This window comes from Anomalospiza imberbis, chromosome 2 (genome assembly GCF_031753505.1).
Source record: "Anomalospiza imberbis isolate Cuckoo-Finch-1a 21T00152 chromosome 2, ASM3175350v1, whole genome shotgun sequence".
Taxonomy (NCBI): domain Eukaryota; kingdom Metazoa; phylum Chordata; class Aves; order Passeriformes; family Viduidae; genus Anomalospiza; species Anomalospiza imberbis.
Genome location: NC_089682.1, coordinates 82,327,925 through 82,351,090, shown reverse-complemented (window position 1 = coordinate 82,351,090; position 23,166 = coordinate 82,327,925). Strand labels below are relative to the sequence as shown.

The 23,166-nt window shown below is 38.8% G+C and overlaps 1 protein-coding gene across 1 annotated transcript in view; it reads right to left on the bottom strand.

The window, feature by feature from the left end:
- LOC137469385 (complement C4-A-like) overlaps window positions 1–17,221 on the bottom strand; it is a 40,913-nt gene extending 23,692 nt beyond the window's left edge. The window contains exons 1-17 of the mRNA XM_068182073.1: window positions 17,069–17,221; window positions 15,407–15,599; window positions 14,236–14,416; window positions 13,527–13,597; window positions 13,129–13,214; window positions 12,363–12,445; window positions 11,155–11,242; window positions 8,600–8,705; window positions 8,284–8,407; window positions 7,849–7,964; window positions 6,934–7,101; window positions 5,994–6,191; window positions 4,182–4,373; window positions 2,683–2,832; window positions 2,136–2,262; window positions 1,687–1,758; window positions 635–835 (exon numbers count right to left, since the gene is read on the bottom strand). Coding sequence (XP_068038174.1) covers window positions 635–835; window positions 1,687–1,758; window positions 2,136–2,262; window positions 2,683–2,832; window positions 4,182–4,373; window positions 5,994–6,191; window positions 6,934–7,101; window positions 7,849–7,964; window positions 8,284–8,407; window positions 8,600–8,705; window positions 11,155–11,242; window positions 12,363–12,445; window positions 13,129–13,214; window positions 13,527–13,597; window positions 14,236–14,416; window positions 15,407–15,599; window positions 17,069–17,133 — 2,221 coding nt within the window. The 5' untranslated portion in view covers window positions 17,134–17,221. The remainder of the gene's footprint in view (window positions 1–634; window positions 836–1,686; window positions 1,759–2,135; window positions 2,263–2,682; window positions 2,833–4,181; window positions 4,374–5,993; window positions 6,192–6,933; window positions 7,102–7,848; window positions 7,965–8,283; window positions 8,408–8,599; window positions 8,706–11,154; window positions 11,243–12,362; window positions 12,446–13,128; window positions 13,215–13,526; window positions 13,598–14,235; window positions 14,417–15,406; window positions 15,600–17,068) is intronic.
- Between the last annotated feature and the right edge of the window lie 5,945 nt (window positions 17,222–23,166).

Genomic DNA, 23,166 nt, shown 5'->3' with positions numbered 1-23,166 from the left:
AATGTTGAAAAAAAAGAAGCAATGACCATACCTTTTCCCTGAAGAAAGAAATAGTTCCTCTTTCCAACTTCAATAACTATATGCTACCAAATGAGAAATCAGTACCCTGTAGTAAGGCTAGCAAAGATCCTCCCAGTGTCCCATACTTGTGATAGACAGGAGAAATCTCTGAGAAATGATAGCAGAAATTACACTCAGAATAAGATCATTTTAGATGCAAAGTAAATTTTTTTTGGTAATATAATAGTAGTACCACTAATTATAGAGGCTTAAATCTGAGACCACTTAGGGCCCTGAACGCAGACAACCACCCCCTTCCCTGCTCTGCTGCCTGGGGCCTTTCTGGGGTGTGGACAGAGGCCATCAGTTCCTCTGTAAGACTGGAGGGGCCAGCAGTGGCTGAAGTGATTCTTGCCTTTACTCACCCCAAGAAGTTGTCCCATCCCACTCCCACCGCCCCAGTGTACAGGTGTGAAAATGCAATGCTGTGTGGCGGCTGCACTGTACCAGGGCTCTCTGAAATGCTGATGTGAAAACTTCCTCCCCAGCCCCACAGCACTAAAATGCCCCTTGACCCTCCCCAGCCACCACAAGAAGGATGAAAGTGGCAGAACTGTATGCCACTGCTCTTTACGTCGTGCCAAGCCCACTCTGTTCCTCTGCTTCGCCTTCTTCCTGAGGACTGTGGCTTTCTCACAGCAGTCCTGGAAGGCATTCCTGCATTCCTGGGAGCCAGACACCTTTGCAAGCCTTTTTGCACAAGAAAACCTCATGGGATTTAATTTCATTCCATCTTGGCAGCATTTTAGAAGAGCAGTGTTTTGGTATCTGCTGGCTGCAATAGAATTAAAGTCCAGAATTAGTGCTATGTAAGTAGAAATCAGTGTAAAGGTGTTCATTGTGCTCATTCCTGTCATTCTTTGCCATTAATATCAGTTTCTGCTGCAAAGCCAAGCTTCAGCATGGGACCCTGCAAACAGTCCATCCTAAAAACAGTCCACAAACACAGGAGGAAATCATAGGCTCTATGGCATCCATTCTGTTCTAAGCCCTCTCTTCCCAGTCAGACTCAATTAAAAGTTGAATCCTCTTTGCAGGCTGGAATTCTTAATAGAAATAGCAATATCAGTGTTCTCTTTCTTAAATAGAGTCTGATTTCAAAAGAAAGGAAGAATCAGACTCCAAGCCTTCATGTCTTCTGGCAAGAAAATGAGAAAAAAAAAATGCACAGATTGACAGTTTATACCAAATGCTATACTAACTCTTCTCTTAATTGAAGCACAAATTACCAAAGTTGGCACAACTTCAAAGCAGAATGTCAAGAAAAAAAAGGATTTATAAAACATCTTCTGACCATACAAATTATTTTGAAAACCTCGAAGTCATGACTGATGACATGATGCGTTATCTACTAGAAGTGCTTTGTATTTGGGATTATAAAGCAGTGAACTAGTTTCCATTTACAGGCATTATTTGGTTTTGTTTTTTGATCTGTGCTGATGAATGATGCATCATGCAGCATAGTACATACAATTGTGCTAGATTATGTCATATAATTCAAGAACTGGAACAAAGAATATCTTGGCATCCTTCACTATGCCATCACTTCTTGCCTCCTAGATCCCAGACACATCCCTTTGCCTCTCCCTGCCAAGATTTTCAGGCTACCCAGAGGAGCATACATACTGATTCCTGACATTTTTTTCTGAAAATCCAAAGATCTCTTCTGCCTTCTGATGCCCTGGTGGCATTTGTATCCTGGGAAGGCAAAACAGAAGTGCTTGGTCATGATGATATGACAGGAACAGCCTGATCATTCACATCATTCATGAAGACCTGTCTTAGGACCCATCTCATTGACAGAAGACCCACAATTTGAGGGAGAGTCCCACAGAACTACCAGCCTAGCCAACTGCTGCCTGCCCCAGCTGAGGTGGTCAGCAAAGGACCAGCACCCACCACCTGAGATATCTGAGCTGCCAGCATCTTGTGGAAGAGCAGAAGAAAAATCCAAAAGCAAAGATACTTACTTATACTCTTACAGCATGAGAGTAAAAATGTTTCTGATTTTTTAAGCAGTGTCCTCAGATCTATAATGGTCTTACACAAATTTCTAAAGGGCAGATTGCACTTACCTTCCCGAATGCTGGATTGAATCGTCTCTGATATAAAAGCCAGACCAACATCAGTAAAAACTTGAACGCTATTTGCACCACCACCCACAGAACAGCCAAGATCATAGGAGTTCATAGCATTAAATACCTGCCAAATAAAATGGCACAGGTGCATAGTACATGCTTGTAAAGAGTTTACATATATATCAGAAAAATTATTGTAGCCTTTGATTCGCAGAAGCAAGACAAACTGGTGGTGCAAGCTGCTTTTGGAAGCAGATTAAAGTTGAGGGATGTTTTATTTAGGGAGCACTTTCAAGCCATGCTTTTTTAAATTTACAAATTTGTCTGCCATAGGATGAAAATCCCCATCTTAAATACACCACTCATCTTAAACATGCAATTAATCTTAAATAGATCCTAAATTGCAAAAGAAAAAAAACACTTTCAAGTTTAGTAAAGTGCTGTCTAAGCAATTAATAGCCATTAATTACATTTTGATCCTCTCATTAGTAATGGAAAAATTTGCTTGACTAGTAGATGTGATATTTTCTTACAAATATCTTACCTTTTTGGCTGTAAGCTTATTTTTCTTATTCAGAATAAAAACTGCCTTATCAACCACAGCTAGGGCAACTTTTCCGGCATGGTCCATTTCAATCTGTAAATTGACCTGGTCTGTTGGTTCATACGTGTCTTGTTCTGTTCTCACTTTAATCTAAATAGAAAAGATTGAAACAAAAGTATCTTATTTGTTAATGAAAAGTGAAGACTCTTTGGGCCAGGAATACTGTCAGTTGTGACTTTCAGCAGTCAGAGGCTGGGACATGGTCCTGTTTTGTGATCACAGGAGATTTTGCCAGTGATGCTGTGTTTTGGAACACATAGGTGCAGATATTTCACACTGAAGGAAATCATGGGGAACTGAAAGATGTGTCTCGCAGAATACTGGACGTTGACTTTCAGTGACATTTAAGCACTAAGGGAAATTTAAAGTTTGTGTTAGGGGTTTGTGGAACTGAGGTCTTCAACATAATTTTGTTATTTTCCAGTGGAAAAAAATTACCATGAAAGACATAGTGCAACGTTTTGTCATTACATGGTAATGTTCAAAATTAACCAACTTAAACCAGTCTGTAATAATATTTCCTGCTTTCTATCATACACTTGAAATTTTTAGCACAACCGAGCAAACACACATCTGGTTCTGACGTACACACTTCTGTGGTTTAAAGAAGAAGTAGCCATGGTGATTATGAAATAATATGAATTATTTCTAGAAATGCCTGTGAACATTATTGAATTTCGCCCTTGTATAAATGAAGGATTGGTTTGTCTGTTGGAGATGGATGATTTTTTCTTGAAAACTTTTTTTCCCCCCAGTGGAATATCATATTCTTTTTCCAAAACAAACATTTTCAGTGGAAAAATAATTTTAGACAGCTGATAATTTTCATCAATTGGGTTTCATGCTATTGGGAGAAATTCCTCTGTCTAATTTTTTTTTTTTTTTCATTTTACATTATGGTCCCAAAATGAGGAGGAAGAAGAGGAGAAGGAAGATGAAAAAAAGGCTTAGAGGGCCTTCCATTTTGTCTATACTTCATTTTCTAATGTAAACTGTTCTTTTTAAAAGCTTTTACAGTGCTACCAAAACTTAGAAAATTACTTTTATCAGAAATTTAAAAGCTTGAAAAATTAGTTCAAATTCATAATTTTTCCCGATAAATGGCTTCACTTTCTTTTGTGCAACACACATCACTACAAAAAGAGAAAGTTACAAAGAGATTCTTCCCCCTCAACAATTCTATGAGTGTTTTCTTGTCGATTTCTAAAATATAGGCACTCACAGGGGATGATTTCTCTGTAAGAAACTGTATTTTTCATCTCTTTGAGGCACAGCTTGGGAGCATTTCTGAGCTACCTTTTGGCACAACTCCTGATGTCTCCTTTTCAATAAAAATGACATGTCTCACTTTATAATCCCAGGCTGTACTTGCTCTGCCAGCACCCCATTTTTAAAAAGTTTTCGAATGCAACAACAGAGGCCACAAGCTTTGAAAGCACCTTTCCTTCGCAGACATCCGTGACATCCACCCACACAGAATCAGCGATGATCTCTTGCTGGCCCTCATGCTCAATGAAGTAGTAGGCTAAAAACCGAAAGGCAGGCACCATCTTCTCAGTGATTTTAAGGTTTATTACTTTGTTTGAGGATGGGACCCTTCCCAGAAGCTCAGCTTGTCCCTTTACCACAACCTGCAAGGCAGAAACAAAGAGAAATCAAATACTGTGACTATGCTCCAGAAAGGGCATTATGTTGCATAATTTTACTGTTTGGGTTTTTTTTTCCCTGAGGCAATTTCTGTTTAAAATATATTCTCTTCTAATGGCACTAACAGTTTTGATAGCCAGTGTGTATACCAGAAGCCTGGAGGAGATCTGCATACTGTGGTGGTGGATCTCTGCTACACTGGTCTTGTGGCCCAGGTTTAAACACAAATCTGTCACCCTCCACTCAATCTTATGGCTTGAGAAGGGGTACCCAGATAGTAGACTAAATTTTGTTTTCTACAATGACTGGTCATCACATTCAGGAAGATACCAGCATTTATTTAATCTGTAATCAGTACTGAATCTCTCAGATGGTATGAAAGAGCTGGAGCAGGAGGTTTCAGGATAAAGTACCACAGACTGGTCTTTAACTGATTTCAGGCCATCCTTCACTATTTAACTCCTTCCTTCTTACATTATGTTAGCTATATTCATGGGTGGTCAGAGGAACGAAAAACAGGCACAGTGGCAGGAGTGAGAGTGCTCTTCCCTGAACAAAATACGTGAAGCTTTCCTAAACATACAGGGTTTCGGGAAGAAACAAAGGCATGCTACAGCCTGCCCTGAAATCCTCACTGTCTTTGTTAAGTCAACCAAAGTTTGAGAGAGACCTTCACTGCTGAGCTCCAGCAGTGTCTGCCACCATCCCTCCCACATGACCTGCCTGCCCAGCACTACACCTTCCCAAAGACTGGCAGCACCCATTCCAGCCCTGTGATACATCATCCACTGAAAACAAACCTCCAAACCTAAACTTAACTCCTAGGGATACAATTATTCCAACATATCAGAGTCCTTTTAAAAATAAATGAGAACTGATATCTTGGCACTTATCCTCTGAGATTTAGACTGCCAAGGGAAATTAGGAAAAGAGCAAGAAGGGGATTAAATATATTTCACATTCAACAGATTCACTCCTGGAATCTACCCATGACCACATTTGTCTCATTCAGCAAAATAAATACTATACATTTTACATGCTCCCAAAATAAGTGAAAATGTATAAAAATAGAAGAATAATAGAAATAATTTCTGAAAAGAACCTATGGAGATCTCTAGTTCAGTTGCTTGCTCTAAGATGAGACATCACATGGGTAGACTAGATGAGACTTCTGAGGGTTTATTTTATTGAGTGTTAAATTTTTATAAGGCTGGAAAGTCTCTCAACTTTCTGGGGAACCTCTTCCAATATTGCACTCATCACTAGTGAATAGATTTTTCCAAAATGAATCTTCCAGGCTATCATTTTTAACCTTGGCCCCTCGTTATATTGTGTGGCATCACCTAGGACAACTTTTCTCCACCGTGCCTTAATTCCTCTTCAAGTAGTTTTAAGTTGCTGTTAACTCACTTTTAGGCTCTTCACCCAGCTGAACAAGCCCATTTCCCTCAGCCTGTCTTGGTGGGTCAGGAGTGCCAGAACAGCAGTCATCCCACTTGCCCTTTGCCGGAGCCCCTCAGTTTTCCTTGTATCAATAACTAGGTAAATGTTCCAGGTTGCATAATTTCTGAAAGAAATTACTGATATGATACTATTCTGTTTACCATATAGTAGAAATAGCCAATGTTTCCACTGCCAGGCTGATGAATATCATTCAAGGTGATGGGTAAGGTATCTCCAGGTGCCACAACAGTGTGCGGGATGCTGATGCTGAGGTAGTTTGGAGAAGCAGACTGGTATCTTTCAGCTCTGATGCTGGCTTCAGGTGTTTCTAACCTATCTTTACCCTCTTCAGCCTTTACCTGTCAGGGAAGAAAAGGACAGAGTGAGTAAAGTGTCCCACAGGAGACAGTGCATAGTGTCACCAATAATCATATTGTGCCAGGTTATTTGGAAAATGCTGTGAAGTGAGAGGAGTAATTGCTAAGACCTCATTAGCAGAATGTACCATCAAACCCCAGGATTTTAGCTACTTTATTCTCTTACCCCATTTCGCCTCTTGCTGTATTTGCATTTGATATTTTCACCCTTGGCTCTTTCTAAATGAGAATAAATGGGTCAAAATCACAAGGTAATTTTGTATTCAGAAAATTTTTTTTTCCCCGTTTTATATTGTGCATACATAATTGAATCCTCTGGGTGGGCAGATGTAGTTGACTCTCTGCATTGCTCAGGACCTTTTCCTTCACTTTCTTATAATTTTCAATCACTTTATATGGTGATATTCCCTACAGTCCCATTTCTATCCTTCATGCCAGGTGAATGCACATCCAAAACACAAAAATGCACCACTATAACCAATGCATGTACTCCCAAGGCTCTGATGTACAGGAGTGTCCTTCACTTGAGACATCCCTCAGGCCCCTGCTCTGTCTAGCAAATCTCACACAATCTGGACAATAATCTGCAGGTGGTGTAAGAGATCTTGTTCCACCCTCTGTGCTAGTTCAATGAAACGTGATCATCTTCACAGTGGTTTATAATTGTCTTATGACCAATTCTCAGTGGGATACTTTTAAACATGGGTGTTTGCACTTTCTTTACCTTTATTTCAAGCATATCAGCATCTCTGGGAATGTCAAAAGTAATGGAGACCAGACCTTCCCTATTACAGAAGGCAGTCTTCTTCACTGGGGGTTTTCCAGGCAAGGTAATAGTGGCAGTGACAAATAGGAAGGCAGCAGGAGAACCATCAACCAAAGTGGCAGATGCCTATTGAAACAAAACAAAACAAAAAGTTCTGTTATTTAAAGAAAATCTTATTTTTAAAAAATGCTCACAAATAAAAGGCAAATTATAATTTAGAATTATCATTTTTGTAAACTGAGAAGAAATATAAAACTGTATGCACCATCATTCAAAAATCTGAGCTTTGAGAAAAAAGGATAGCAATTGACTCCATCTGGTCTTCAGCTGAGGCAAAAATCTGTGAGTACAGATTACAAAATGCACCAGATTTTCAATTGGCATCTATTTGGTCTAAGCAGGTCCCAAAGATATTTGTCATTAACAATTATAAGGTAAATTTCTGACTTCAACTCTTTGTAGAAAACTCTAGAAAATTAAAGGTGTGAAGTTTCAAGCCACATAAACTTAAATGCATTTTTTTAAAAAGGCTATACCCTGTTTTACTTTTCAGAATTTTAATTTGATGTGGGATTAATTTGTTACAATATTCTTGTTTCAGTCTTTTGATATGGAAGTGAGAAAGAGATTAAGTTTTATAAAACCCTGTAGTGTGGCAATGCATGTCAACTTCTAGAGCCGAAAACGAGCATTTTCTGTCTGTTCAGACTCTGAGCATACAGAAATGAGACAAACCAGACACACAAACAGTAGCTCTGTTGGACCTATTCTTGAAGGTCTCTGTCCTACAGAGCTCATAGTGGATCAAAGAAAGAGGGCAGATATAAAGGCATCGCTGTGGAGGCAGACAGATACAGTCAGAGCACTACATACCATAACAGAGAAGGGGGCTCCAGGCACAAAATACTTTTTGGTGTTAGAAAGATCAATAACATAAGGAGATCTCACAAACTTCACACTGCTGAGTTCCTCTTCCCTCATCTCACCACCTGTTAATATAAAACAGTATGTTGCTATGGGGGCACTAACTATGGACTTGCATAACTTGGATATCTACTTTTCTAAAAGATTTTGTTTTCATTTTCAACTAATGGCAATAGTTAATGTTACCTAATGTCATCTTCTGCAACTTGGAGCTTGAGCAGCTGCTTTCCATCTAAGATTCTTCTAGTGAATTCCCTACAGCATGAGCAAGCTTTACAGCAAAGATGGACCCAGTGAGACCAGATTCCCCACGTAAAAGATTACACTAGAGAAAGATAAATGTGAATCTTGTGGACTATATCAGCTAAGCCATACTGTACTCACTTGCAGTTTCTACAGTGGTAACAGCAACATATAAATGAAACCCTTCCAGAGTGGAAATACTCTTTCTCAATTTCTCTTCCAAAAGTGGTGTATTTAAAGTAACTCTTCCTTTTCCATTTTGGATCTAAAACAAAAGAGGGAGGGAAAAAAAAAAAAAGGGAAAGAGAGCCCTTACTGGTTTGTTGCCATTGTTGCCATTAGAAATAAAGTGTTATTTATATCACAACTACAGTATTATGGACTTGTAAGTTTCCAGAATTTCTGATAATATTCAACTTAGGTAGGATAAATCAGAGTAGTTTGACCAAATACTTACTGATAGCTGTTGCTCCAGGCCTGGAATAAGTATTTTGTTCTCATTTTCATCAATTATGCCAAATCGCACATATGCAGCACCTTGAATCTCTTTCCCATAAGAATGTCTTTTGAAGGAAGAACAGTGAGGAGAAGGATCATAATTTTAATAAAAAAACAAGCATAAGGCAGACTAATCATTTTATGCTGAAAAAATATTGGAATATTTGTAGGCATCTCATTTGTAACTAATAGCTTTAAGACAAAATTTAGTCCCTTCTCTCGTAACTCAAACATGAAAACATTCACTGATATTTGTGCCAACTGGTGATTTCAGATGCAAAGATATTTAAAGCGTAAATCACATTGGCAGAATCACATGGGGAGACATCATCTGATAAAATTTCACTAGAGTAATTTTTTTTAACAAATTTATGGGAACTTAAGTTGCACAGAGAGGTCTCATACCACCCATACCATTTCACTTGGATGAACAGCTAATTCCTTTGTAGGAGACACCTCATGAGCAGAGCATAGAAAATAAGGGATCAGAGAATCATTTCAGGGGCTGATATGAAATATTTGGTACCTCTGAAGACGCACAGCAGGAAGACTCTACCTGCTGCTATTTTAAAACCTGCATTGGGTAGAGTGGACATCCTCTGCCCCACGTCACTCCTACAGATTTAGGCAGTATGGCATAAAAGTCCTCTTGTAAGTGAAATATTTGCCAGACCAGCATCTGGCCAGAATACCCCTGAACATTTAATGAAGGTCATGGGGAGAGAGCATAGGGCATGTTGTTGCACCTGACTCTGTACTCAAGAAAGCCCTGGCAGATGGCATCTTCCAGCAGCACAGTGTGCAATGTGCTACGTGAGGCCCATCATGGCCATGATGCTTGTGGAAATCCTGCTTCACCTCAGTCCTGTAATGGCTTATTTTTGTTTAAACAAGCCTCTTTCAAGTTGACCTGATCGGCAGCACTGATCTATACCAATAAAGCCAATGGAGAGTCAGCTCTTATGAAAACTGCATTAAAAGCCAGAGCTAATAAATGGGAAACACCAAGTAATGTCATTACATGCATGACCTGTTCAGAGAAATAAGTTCAGTCATCAGGTATTCCATATGCTGATTTTGATGAAAATCAAGCAGGCCTGTGTAGCACTGCTAGGAGCTTTTCCAATATGGAAAGAAATGGCATCCAGTTATTGAACATCAATGTTTCTTCTTAAATAATTATGATGTTAATGAGAAGTCAAATACATATGAAGTTCATAAACTCAAAATAGAGTGCTGCAATAGCACAGAGAAAAATTTAGAAAAAATTAAAATACTAAAGCCAGTGATTTTAAATCACTTCATATCACAATATCAAGTGATCATGATTAAAGCTAGTAATTATTCAATAGAACCAAATAAAAATTTAAGGTGATCAAGAGGAGATAAGAAGAGTTGAGTTTGTTCAGACAAGCACAAGGAGGTGGATACAGGCTCTGTCTGCTCTCTCAAGGTGTGCTGGCAAACGGAAGGACCAGCACAGTCAAGGACAGCAGGCAGGAGTCTAACAGTCCTCACTCCTCTGAAACTGAATACATTTCTCCCAACTATGAAAGAAGGCCAGCTGCTTCCACCCGCCTGTTCTCATTTAATAACATTTATTCCTCTTTAGCAAAAGAGAAAAACAAAGTATCAAGTTCTAATTTAGTCATTCTCCTAAGAGGCAGTTTCTTAGCATTTCCACTCTTATGAAACCTGAAAATTCAACAGTCAAAAATTTATTTTTATTAAAAAATATTTTGATGGATTCGATTTTCATTGTCTGCCTTCCTAAGTTTCTCTATGTTTCATGCCATTCTAATTTGCTATGGGACCAGCTGCAATTAATTTTCCCTTGAGCCCTGCCCCATGGTCTGGCCCATCTGAGAGCTCTGTAGCTATGGAATATCCAGACCAGTGCACTGCTGTTCAGCAATAGACATATGATGTGGTAGTGATGGTCACGGAAACTCCTCTGATTATTTGTATTTATCTACCTGGAGGTCTTTCTACCTAAATCATTACTCTCAAGCAGGCACTAGCTTATTACTTACAGACTTCACTGTGCTTTGAGAAAATTCCATACCCAAACTTGAATCCAGCTCTACTTGAATTATGTTACATAGCACAGTGGAGGCTTTAGAACATTTCTAAATGTTTAAACTGAAAATATACCAAAAAAAAAAAAAAAAAAAAAAAAAAAAAAAAAAAAAAAACCCACAAAAAAAACCCCAGGTGATCAGCCTGGAACCTTGCTTAACAACACAGAAGAGAGTCCCAAATAGCCACCTTTGAACCTTTGATAGCAAACTGAAATATTCAGAAAAATCTTGTTCCAGCTTGATCACCATGACTTGGACCCATGCAGCACTTGGCACTGATGTGTGATCAAGTCAGTGGTGGAAACAGAGAGTATATAAGATTAGTCAGTTCCAAGGCAAGCCAGAAGCTAGTTAAGTGTTAATGAGAAGAAAAAGGAAGAAGTCACAAACTGCTTATCTGCTTCTTAACCAGCCTAGCCCTAAGCACACCTACTTTGCCTCGATATCAAACACAAAGCTTTCATTCCAGATGTGGTAGTATGGATGAAGTGGGATGAGTTTGACTTCAAAACTTGGAAGTTCTGCATGAAAAAAAGAAGACAAAAGGTCATGACATGTAAGTTTCAAACATACCTTATACTCCTGTCGTGGCAACACACACTGAGACAATGCAGCTGCACTGAGGGGATGTTTCAGTTTGAATTAGCAGTGCTCTTCTGAAGCAAATCTGGTCATTTTCCCTTATTCTGCTTTGCTTCACCTAGTGGAGCAGTCTTCAAGCACACAAAGTGTATTTATTTACAATGAAAATACAATAAACTCTGACCATTCATGGGCATGAAGTGCCCTGGACTAGGAGCAGGCTGAACTAAACCCACCCTGAAATGGTTAGAGTGTGGGTATGAGCTCCTCAGCATCAGCTGTGTCACTCTGAATTTGCTCCTACAAAGCCAACCTATTTGCTCCTGCAGGTATATCAGAGTGATTTGCTCCTCCTTGCAGCTGTTTGGAGAGGAGGCAGTAATCTCCACAATTCTGCTACCTCCACTAGCTAAGGCAAAATCAGGTTTGCTGAACTGAGGTTTTTATACAATCTCAAGATTTTCTTTTGTCTTTGAATGAGAAAAAACCCAAAACAATGAAACAACAAACCCACGTTAATTTTACAAGAAAGTATAATTTCAGTGTAAATCAAGCAAACAATTTCTTATCCCAGATTCTTACATTTTTACTTTATCCAAATGGGTCCTTATTTTCCATAAAAAAAGGTTATTTGAGGATAGGAATAACTCAAATAAACTTCCAGATTGAATTAGACTGAGACAAAATGGGCAACTTTTTTTTTCTTTTTTTCCATCCTAGTCTTCACTGCAAACTTTAGCCAGAATTGCAATGACTTCAAAATGGAGCTCATCTCATTTATTTTTTTCTGCAGTAGGCGAGCCCTTCCAATGTTTTGTGACAAAATGTTAAAAAAGTGTTTAAAATGTTACTAAGTCTCTATAAAACCAGAGGTGTTTATTTTTTTAAATATAAGTGGAAGCCACAAAAACCCAGAGATCAGAGATAACAATGATGCATTGAAATACCATGAAAGTTTTCCTTAGTGCCTAACTACAGCCAGGTTCAACCACTGCAGTATATTTTTAGCACATTGTGATAGCTCCGTATATTTATAATGCAAATGTTATAATATCTCACCATATCTTTTAACTTCAAATTCAGTGGAAACATTAGACATTTCATGTTGATGAAACCAGGCTTTGATTTTCCAAATTCCAGGCCTAAAGTGGAGATTCAGCAGAAAATATTTAATTACAATTCCTCTGATATTTTATGATGCCAACATATAAATTATCACTGAATTATAATATTTTCCTTACTTTGATCTCATCACTAACTAATTAATGGCTTTCTTTTTACTGGGAGGGGCCAGCAAGATATTTCCAAATGTCTTAGTAAACACTCAAAACAAGTATGAGGAAGTGCAAGATAACATATTTGCAAACCACTACCTTTGAAAAGTCTGTGGAAACAGAGAACTCATAGAATATTTCCTATAGATTATCTTCACTGAGATATCAAAATCAACCTAGCATGCCAGAAGACCCTGAATATTAAGAAAAAGTTTGACTGTTTGAAATCAGATATAATAAAAGACACTTTGCAGACTAGCCCTTGTAGAAGTGCTCTCTCAAATGCAGCCATACATTTGAGCAGATATTTGAGTAGTTTGTTTAATTGTTCTTTACCAGGATACGTGTTGCTAATTGCAGCATATTAACAGTAAATTCTGGACTCATCTCTCCAAGGTAATAGGATATTTAAAGGTAAAAGAATATTGATCATAGGCTCCATATGTGCCCCTTGGTGAAAGAAAGAAAATTTTGAAAGGTAATTCAAGAAATTCAGCAGTTAAAAATCTTAATCTCCAGGTTTTGATGCAGAAGACACAGCAGTAACATACTCAGCAATGTCAGGTATATCCAAGTGTTCACCAAACACTGCGTTTATTTTCCGGTCTGACTTTTTAACCACCATACCCTTGGAATTCTGTTGAGACAGAAGAAGCAAACATGAAATTATGCACCAGGTGTCAAACATTTACATCCAAAAGCTCAAGGTCATATCCTAGTCCTATGGAAGAGAAAATGCTTTGCTTACTTTCCTACTTTATTATTCACACGTCATGTATCTCCATGTTTCTGATACGGGCCAAAAATAACTACAGATATCTCACTATGTGCAAATACAGATTTCTGGAGAGGAGTCCCAGTTATCGTTATGCTCTTGGATGTTTTGTACAAGTTTTCCATAGCTCGTGTGCTGAAGAAGCAGTCATCAAAAGTGTTTTTGCATACTTACTAGCACAGCAACTGTAACCGTGTCATCTGTCGGCCTCATAGCATTGTCCAGAATGAAGATCCTGTATCTGACTGTTTAACAGAAGAATAAATACACAAATTTCTTTCTGGCCTTTCTATATATATATCATTGTAGTCTGTAAACTGAGCTACCAAAGTTAAGATAACACACTTTGTTTTAGTGAAAAGAAGTCTGAGAAATTTCAAAAAATAATTTTCCATAGCCTTCGCACGTTACACAACTGGATAAATATTTGAAGCAAATTCTCAAAATTACTCTGGGAACTTCACTTTCTTTTGTGTTCCTTCTGCAGTTGAGGCCTAAAACCAAACTCAAACCCTTTTTTACTTACCACTTTTGTTAATGAAATTGGTAAGTAATAAGCAGTAGTGCTCATAAAGAGCAAAGGTAACTTACTGCTGGTGTTGCAAGCAGAAGCAGTAGGAGTTCAGTTTTTGGCAGTTGCTCATGAATTTTTTTTCCAAAGGAAAGTCATCATTAACCTTTTTGAACAAAAAGGAGCAGATTTTGTCTGTCTCCCTTAAAAGTGACTGTCTCTGGAAGCATTTCCACAGGGGTTGCTGCAATGTGCAGAGCAGACCCTGCAGAAGCTCTGGCTGCCAGAACAACTGACTCATTATTACTTTTTCTAATCCTGCCTTTGTAACATCCATATTCAACACCTGAAGACAAGCATTTGTATTTTAACCTTGGGAACTTGGTGTGTATATGGGCTTATCTGTCTGGATAAAAATGTAGCCTTTCTTAGAGGACAGGAGGATGCGAGTGCTCTTCGCAGGCATATGAAGCTCCTTGCTCTCAGTGACCAGTAGAACATATGGCAGATTACTCTTCTTGAACAGGCTCTGCTGCAGACTCCCTGGCCTGACCTGAAGAGAATAAAAGGGAAAACCCCCCACAGAGTCAGAGATGAGCCTGGTAACTTTGGGACCACATAGCTGAGGCCCCACAACAGCTGAAGCGCTTAAATAATCTTATTAGCACCATTCAACATAAGATTCACAATTATATCTTTCTTACTGGGTATTATATCCTTCTTAATAGGTGAATATTTCTTTTAAAGTAGAAATACTCTCTGATCCTCCATTTTCCACCACAGAAAAACACTTCCTTCTGTCCAGTGTTAGTAACTCCACGTGGGAGACTTCAGTCTACATGACTGTATCCTGTAACTCCTATTTATGCTAAAATCTTGGTTAGGATATTGCTGCTTTACTTCATGCAGTTTAATGTGTTGTTTCTAAACATCACCCTTGACAGGAACCTGATTTGAAAGCTCAGCTGTTATCTTTGGGAATAACTAACCAGAGCTAAACTGAATATTGCTGTGTGCTTTTTTCCCAACCAAATAGCCCAAACTAGTGCTACTGAAATAAATCCTGCCAGGCTTCAAAGAATCGTGCCAGGGGTAAATGATGCAACATAGGATGTAAAGAATTAATCAACTTAAAAATCTGTAGAAAGAACACAGACTTTGGTCTGAGAGCCTACACATTTTTAAAGGTTTCTCTTGTATTGTAAAATGGCCAGTAGTAACCAAAAGGCCTGAATGCAGTCATACTTTAAGCGAGGCAGAAAACCCAACAGCGATAAAACAATTAAATGTGTTTAAATTAAATTTCATTTATCACCATGTGACAAAATCTTGAGCTATATGGGCACAAAAGAATATTTATAATCACCGCTGAAATTACATTAGGCATTGTTTTATTAGCTGGTTGGGTGAATTGGGTGCTGCTGTCACTGGAATTGGTTTTGTCGGTGCCTCTCAGGATCAGTGTTGTCTCGGTTCCAGCCTATTCCAAGCTTTTTATCACCAAATTAAAAAAAAAATTAAATCACTGTGATGGCAGACTCACCGTTATTTTTTTCATCTCTTGGTAGCCATTATTTTGATTAAGGTTAAAGTAGATCTTCTCTGATATGAGCTGATTTTTCGTCTCATCTTTGAAGTATGCAGTAACTTGCACAGGGCTCTGTGCCCCGTGGACTTGAACTGTTATCGTCTCATGTGTGCCCAAATGCACCACGTTTGGGGCAGTAATAAGAAATCTAAAATAACAGATAAACAGATTGTCCAGTATGTTCCATGAATGTCCAAACAATATGAATTTTAAAAATAAAACAGGGTCTCACAAAATAGCTGAGCGTGGGACTTGTGGAGATCACCTAATCCATCACCCTTGTTAGTCAGAGTAGAGGTTAAGAGAAAATAATTTTCTCTGACTGATCTCCAGATTCTGAACTTTCCCATTTAAGTCCTGTAAAACATCAATCACTATACATAGACAAGAAAAAGCCTGCAATATGTCACAGGGACTACCAGGGCAATTTATAACCTGCTGCAACTCAGAGAAAGCTCTGTAAAAACAGATTTCTGAAACAGAATGAGGCCATGCATTGAAAGACAATGAATACATATTCAAAAATACACAATTAATTCTGCAAAGTTATGTATCTTCATTTACTAGCACCCACATTATGCCAGCTTATGCTTTAATATGTCAGGAGGTATAGATTCCCTATATAACCATATGTATGGGATTACAAGTAGCTGATCTTCCTTGCAATATCACTGTGAAATATTGGAAATGAGAGATCACAGAAAGTAAGACACATCCCTGGGAAGGGCTGAGTTGGAGGCTAAATTGGTTGGGTTTTTTTGTTCCTCTTTATTATTTTCCTTCATTCTTAACTACTGTGGTGCTCCTTAGTAATTGATTTCATGACCTTTAAAATGTAGATCATTATCATTGCTCTCATTTTTTTCAAGTCTATTTTACACAAAACAATTTTACAAAAATCAGAGAACTGTGTGAAGAGCCAAGTCCTGTCTCTTCACCTGTGATGTCTTATAGACAAAGAACATTTCTGAGCTCAAGACAGGTGCTTTTGGAAAATGATTATTCTTAGAAGTTTTCTAAAATGAAAGGTGATTGATTTTCTATTATCAGAATGGGTTGACTGAACTACGTTTTTATTTTTCCAAAAAAAACCCTCTTCTTTCTTAAATACATAAAATGAAAGGTGAGGTATAGAAGTCAGGCAATAAAGCTGTTATTTAATTTCATTCACTTGGAATCTGTTGGCTCTAGCAAAAGGTGGCACAACGCCTGGCTTATATGTAAATCTCCACTGAAACAGAAGATAAATAGAGAATACTGAAGGTCTCCCAGAAGTTAAACCTTTGCTTTCTGCAATGTATAAATCAATTACAGAGATTTTTCCCTCAAGAATTTTCGATCCAATAAATGTCACAAACAATAAATGAGTAAACAGCAATAAGAGAGTGAACAACATGCTTTAGTAGTACATTTTAAATTATTGGCTCCTGAGAGAAGATTTCTTCATTGAAAGGGTAGATTTAAGCTTTTTACTTCTTACCTATTTAAGGTTACAAAAGCTTTCAGTGGTCCAAGAACCTGGCTTTTTTGATTCTCTATTGGAAAGAGAGACTATTTCCTACCCCCACTTTCAAGGGATTTGTTAGGATTGAAGAATTTGTAATAAAATATACTTACGATGGTGTTTGCTGTGTATTGGACAACAGCAAACAGAAGCTCATCAACAATACCAGCCTTTCCATTGGAAAACTACAACATCTGCAATACAGAAGCACCAAAGAGCCACCATCAATCTAGGTGCTGGCTGTAGGAAATGGGCTGACAGCACATCACAGCAAATGATGTTGCCTATCTTGGTTATTTATTAATAACTTGCAAAACTGTGCAAGCAATAGTGATGGACATGCTGGTGGTGCACACAGTAATACCCTAGGGAGAAACGTTCTGAGTCCAAAGTCACAATTTCATATTTTTTTTATTCATCCATTCTCTTCCCAGCTTCAATGTTTTCACATGATAGCAACTAAAAGTCAAGTGCAGAGAGAAGTTTTCACAAATAATGCAAAGACATCCCACAATCAAACAAGGCACTGTGGCTTCAAGTGGCTGTAGGGTATTTCTAAATGGGGACAAATGCAGGTGACAGGTTCCTTCTCTATGCCTTTATTTAACCCCAGGCATCTCTGTGGTCCAGCAAAGGTGAAAGTTCTTTCTGGTTTAGACAGTACCAAAGGAGCTGTGCTGGAAATCTACCTGTACAAATCAGTCTCAGACTGTGGTGCTTGGAGACATTCATCTGCTTTAACTTCACTGAAAATGAAACTGATGCCTTTATCTGAGCCACTTAGCCAAATTTTCCTTTATGCCCAGGACACTGGGCTTTTTAAGGAGGGTAATTAGTCTCATCTTACCATAAACATGTAAGATGAATCATCAGCTGAAGGCATTCCAGACTGCATGAAGCACATCTTAAAAAGTAGGATACTGATAAACAGGTGGAAAAAAAAGCCTGTCTGAAGAATAACTGTTTGTACAAGAGCCAGTTTTGATCAAAGGTAAATGAAATAACTGAAACCATCATCCGGTCTCATTTTTTCCAACTTTTACTGTATTGTTGTCTCCCAAACACAGTTTTGTTGACCCATGAAAATGGAAACATGCCTATCTGAATTACAGGCAGGTCAAATCCCAGAAATGATCACATGGCTCTGATGATGAACCACCCTTTAATACACCACAGCTAAGTCTGTGTCTTTAATTATTAGCAATGGATGCCTTAAACCAGCACTCCCTTATTTGAAAGGTAAATTCATGCTTACAGCAAAGGTTCATTGCCCACAGCCATGGGACCTTACCCTCACCCCACATCTTGCCTAAGTGACATCTCCTGCCTTGCTTTTCAAGACAAGGAGGTAGGGAAAGAGAAGAAGCTGACTACAAACCAGTTCACTATTTTACACTTAGTGTGCTACAGGTGTGATAACTCCCTCTGAGACAAAATGAGATAGAAAGTACTCTCTGTCCACTGGTGGTCACAGAAAGGGTGGGCAGCAGTAGCTGGCTTCAAACTCACATCAGGAAAAGCTACATTTTGCCTCCTCTATGCATGGTTTTTTTTTTTTTTTTTTTTTTTTTTTTTTTGAGGTGGGGGTTGGCATTTTTTGTTCCCCAAGAGACAGTCAGTTTCCTCCACTTCTTCTGGATTTCTCTCTCACTTCAGCTGTCAGAAGGGAGAAAAAACTTGAGGAAAGATGCACGTGGATCCTCAGGGTCAAATCCATGCTCTTTGAGAGATGTTTATAGGAGTTCAGACTCGGGAACCATTAAGAACAAAGTTATTTTCTTGCTGCCCTCCTTCCCCACCTGCTAATTCCCTCTGCAGTTACGCACTCACAAAACTGATTTATTTCCATGCCAGAATAATTTTCCTCAGGACTTTTGGCCTCCCAAAACCAAGAGAGATGATGAGGAAGAGTAGATATTTCCACCATAAAGCTGATCTGTGTTCAAGGCAAAGACGTCTGGAAGAAAAAGTCCTTTTGAGAACTGGGCTTGTGCTCTCCCTAGGGAGCAGAAGAGTCTTGTTAAACCCGCAGCTGGTAAAATAAGGATTCTCACTCTTGCAGAGATAATGGGGAGAGTTAATCAAGAGCAGCAGTGGCTGTGGAGCATGCTAAGTCTCCTGCCCTCTTCAGAGACTATTCTGCTGCTCCATCTTGCACTGCTGCCATCCAGGGTTGGAGCTGATGCAATCACTGAGCAATCCTAGTCACTAAAACAGGACAAGAAACAACTGTGAGTGAGTCCTTTGCTTTTCTCCAGACAAAGAACAAGAAAAGGAATAACATCTGCAAGGTCAGTGCCCATTCCTTGAGAAAGACATAAGGGAGTTCTCCCAGCTGAAAAGCCAACAATTTCCAGAAGACAGCAACACAACCAGCAGGGATTTCCTACTCCTGAAGTCACAGGAAAGGCAGCTCTGCAGTGTGAGGTCACACCAAAATCTTGCTCTGTGCCCATATTTATCAGAAGGGAGGAGATGGGATTTCCATTTTACAGGCTGGCTTGTTTGTCAGGGACTGAGGTCTGTTTGCACAGCTATACAAACAACCATGTATGAACTCACAGCTAGACATTTTCACAGATCACTTTCTAAAGGGAACCTCAGAAAAGCTGTTATTTTGCTTTCACTTGTCTTTAATAGGATTTGTACACTTTTGCTTCCTTAAGTGAAGTATAAATATATATATGTGAATACACAACAGCTGTCCATAGCAATATGCTGCATAACTATTTTATACCTGAATTTAAGAAGGTATTCTGACTCTCAATAGAGCTATTTTTGTCACCAAAATATAAACCAGTGACTTCAATTAAATAGATTTTTTTCTCACTCTATCTTGCAAACACAAAAGAGCAAGCATATACATAACCACTTGTATAATGAGAATTAAAATTCCTTATGCTTAATTGGTCTGTCTCTGGGTTTGTATTAAATAATAATTGGTTTTCTAGTATCAAAAATTCTTCACACTGTGATTTGTAGTATAATGTAAAACATTCCAGTCCAAAGCCACACTAAAATGTAACAAAATGAAACTAAATAAAATAAAACAATCTTGGTTGAGGGTCTCCAGCACTTGCATGAGAGAGAGAACACAGAAAATTCCCTCTAAAGAAACTTTTATGCCTATTCTTTCTCTAAAGGCAAAGTCCTTTCCTATTTACTCATCAGCCACATTTCACCTATTGATCCTTCAGCTGGCCCACAGGCCAGTATGGACTGTGGAAAGCACAGCCTGGGATTGATGTGTGTGTGAACCCTGAACCTGGAGAGACAGAATTTATTTTGAGTATATGCTGTCTCTCCTTTCAGTACCTTTGTTTGAACTTGGTGGGATTTCACAGTGTTTTGAGCACTAGGAGCAGTTTTTGTTCTTTGGCATGAAGAGCTTCCTAAAGCCTTTTTCCCCCTTAATCAGCCTAAATAATAATAATGAGACCAAACTCTCCTTTCACTTTCGTCCTGCGCTCTTTCACCTCTGCCTGGCAGAGGGATACAAAGGGCAGCTTCACAAAACCCATCTCACGAATGAGCACTGCAGTGACATCCTCTCTGCCGAGTTACAGGGACTTGTGACAAACACAAAAGGCAATATTTCACTTCTGACATTTCAGAAAATTCGATTTTGAAATCCTTTTTTCAACAGCAGACCATGAAGTGTGGGTCTAATTGGAAAAGTTCCTCTTAACAGCAGGATAGCTTCTCTTCAGTGTCAATACAAATTGGAATTGTAAATTAAAATCATACTTTTTTTCTTACCATAATGGAGGTAATGAAATGAAAAGGCTGTAGCTGCTTTTGCCATTAAAATTATTTAAAAGTTCTGTATTTAATGTTCCTAAGTGTATCTACTGAAAAAAATAATATATTTAGAGAAGGAAAACCAGTGTTTCCCTGTCATTTTCTGCTCTCAGTGAGGAGTCTGCATTTCCGGGGGATTAGGTCTTAGGTTTTTCTCATGGGTTTCTTCCTCCCTTGTCTCTCATTCTCTAAATTCTGTGATTTTATGAATGTTGTGTTGAAAAAAGAAAAATAAGGATTTTTGAAAAAAGCCACACAAAACCAGCACTGCTTCTGTAAAATTCTTATCTTGCAAAAGTGATCTATGAGGGATTATTTTATTTCAAGCAATAGTTGTGTAACACCACTGACATAATATTTCACCATATTGTAATAATGCATCCTGTTTTCTTGGTAAACCATGTTTTTCAGGATCTCAGTGCTTTTGGCACCTTTAAGAAGTCATTGAACTGGTCAGGAGGAGAGGAGATAATTGAGCATGCAAGTGACTGTCTCACCCCAGGTGAAAGAACAGAGTTGGTGGAAATGAGGAATAAAATAACTTGGCCTAAATAATACAGAATATTTGGAGTACTGCCCTTGTACTCAAACATCCTGATAGCCTGCCTAGAGGTTTGTTCTCAAATCCATTCTTTGTGGTTTTCTTCTTTTTTTTTCTTTCAATTTCATGATAAACCCCAAAGTAACCCCAATTATTTCTTGTTACTGACTGTAACAAATACACATTACATAGAAAAATTAATGTATTTCAAATAATTCGATCTTTCCCAAATTCTCCATTCCTCTGGACTGTAACAAGGACAATTGTCTCTCTAGGGAATTCTTTTCTTCTCCTTTTCAAGGGAGCATAAGGTAAGAATAAGTCTAAAGAAGCAAAAGGCATCTTGAGCATATTAATGGAAAAGCAAAAAAATTTAAGTATCTGAGAAGAGTAAAAACAAAGGTTACATATCCAGTTCTGTGGATTCGGAGGGATACTGTGAAATTAAGTAAAGCCAGTGTTTTGCAGGAAAATTTTAGAGAAGTAATTTATAAATGACCTTCATTCCTAGGATTTCCTGACTTGATGCATGGAGACACTCAAAGGTTGCAGATGATTGCACAATTTTTCCAGAAAACATTTTACAGGTACAGCAAAGGAGAAAATAAATCCCATACCATGTACAACCACAGCTAGCCTTGTGCCCACCTGCCGCTGGCAGCCTGCCCATTTCTGATCTGCAAATTAAATCTAAAATATCCTCTTCACCCAGTAACTCAGAGGAACATGGGACACCAGAAGGGAGAAAGCATCTCCCTCAAGATGGGAGAAGGCTCAGCTCCCACTTCCATCACACCCAAGCAAGTTTAAGTCAGCTCCACTGACAGATGGGAAGCTGCCCTACTTTTTTGATCCCTTGGTTTTAATGTTCAAGGATGAAATACAAAGAGAAAGGAGGAAAGGGGACAGGATATAAGGGTCAGGAGAATTTTGTTTTCATTGTAAAGGAGAAGCTGCTCAGTGACAGCAGTTTCAGTGTCAGGAGCTGCAGCACCTCCCCATGTGGCAGGCCTGGTATCTGCTATCCTGGTGGAGAGGGGAAAAGTCTGGATTACTTTTTTAGCAGCTCAGTGGGACAGTTGTTCAGGTCATGTATGCTGATCTCTTCTTTCTCAGAAATTTAGCCATGGATCTCTGGCCCTTTGTGACACTCAGCTTTTTAATTAGCTCTTTGGATGAACAATGTGCCTTTTTGTCCTGTGAGGTACAGGTACTATACCCTGCCTGGATGCAGCAATCATAGGAGGAATCTTCCCTCACAAACCCAGTTTTACAGAACACCACCTCCAGCAAAATAATGCAAAGGAAGGCAGCTCTGCTGCCCTCGCAGTGGCTTAGATGCAGAGGGTAATTTTGATACCTTCAAAAGGGAGCTAACTGGATGTCCACAAAGCCTTGCTGGTGGTACTTGGGTCAGACATACCCTGCCCAGATTATACAGTTGACTTTACATTGTACCCACAGAAAAAAAAAAGTTGAAGCTATTAAAAAAAAAAAGTGAACAAAAAGGATATTTTAATACATTTAATCAACGCATCTTGGATGGCACAAGGATCTGCTCTTGCTAATATGTGACTACCTCGCTCGCCGCTTTGTGCTGGTTTTGGCTGGGGTAGAGTTAATTTTTTCAGAGCCGCTGGTGTGGGGCTGTGTTTTGGACTTGACCTGACAGCAGTGGTGATAATGTGGATGTTTTTGTTACTGCTGAGCACTGCTGACATAGAACCAAGGCCTTTTCTTGTTCTCTCCCAGCAGGCTGTGGGTGAGCCAGGAGCTGTGAGGGGACACAGCCAGGACGGCTGACTCCAGCTGACCAGAGAGATATTCCAGACCATACCATATGGTGTCATGCCCAGCATATAAAGCTGA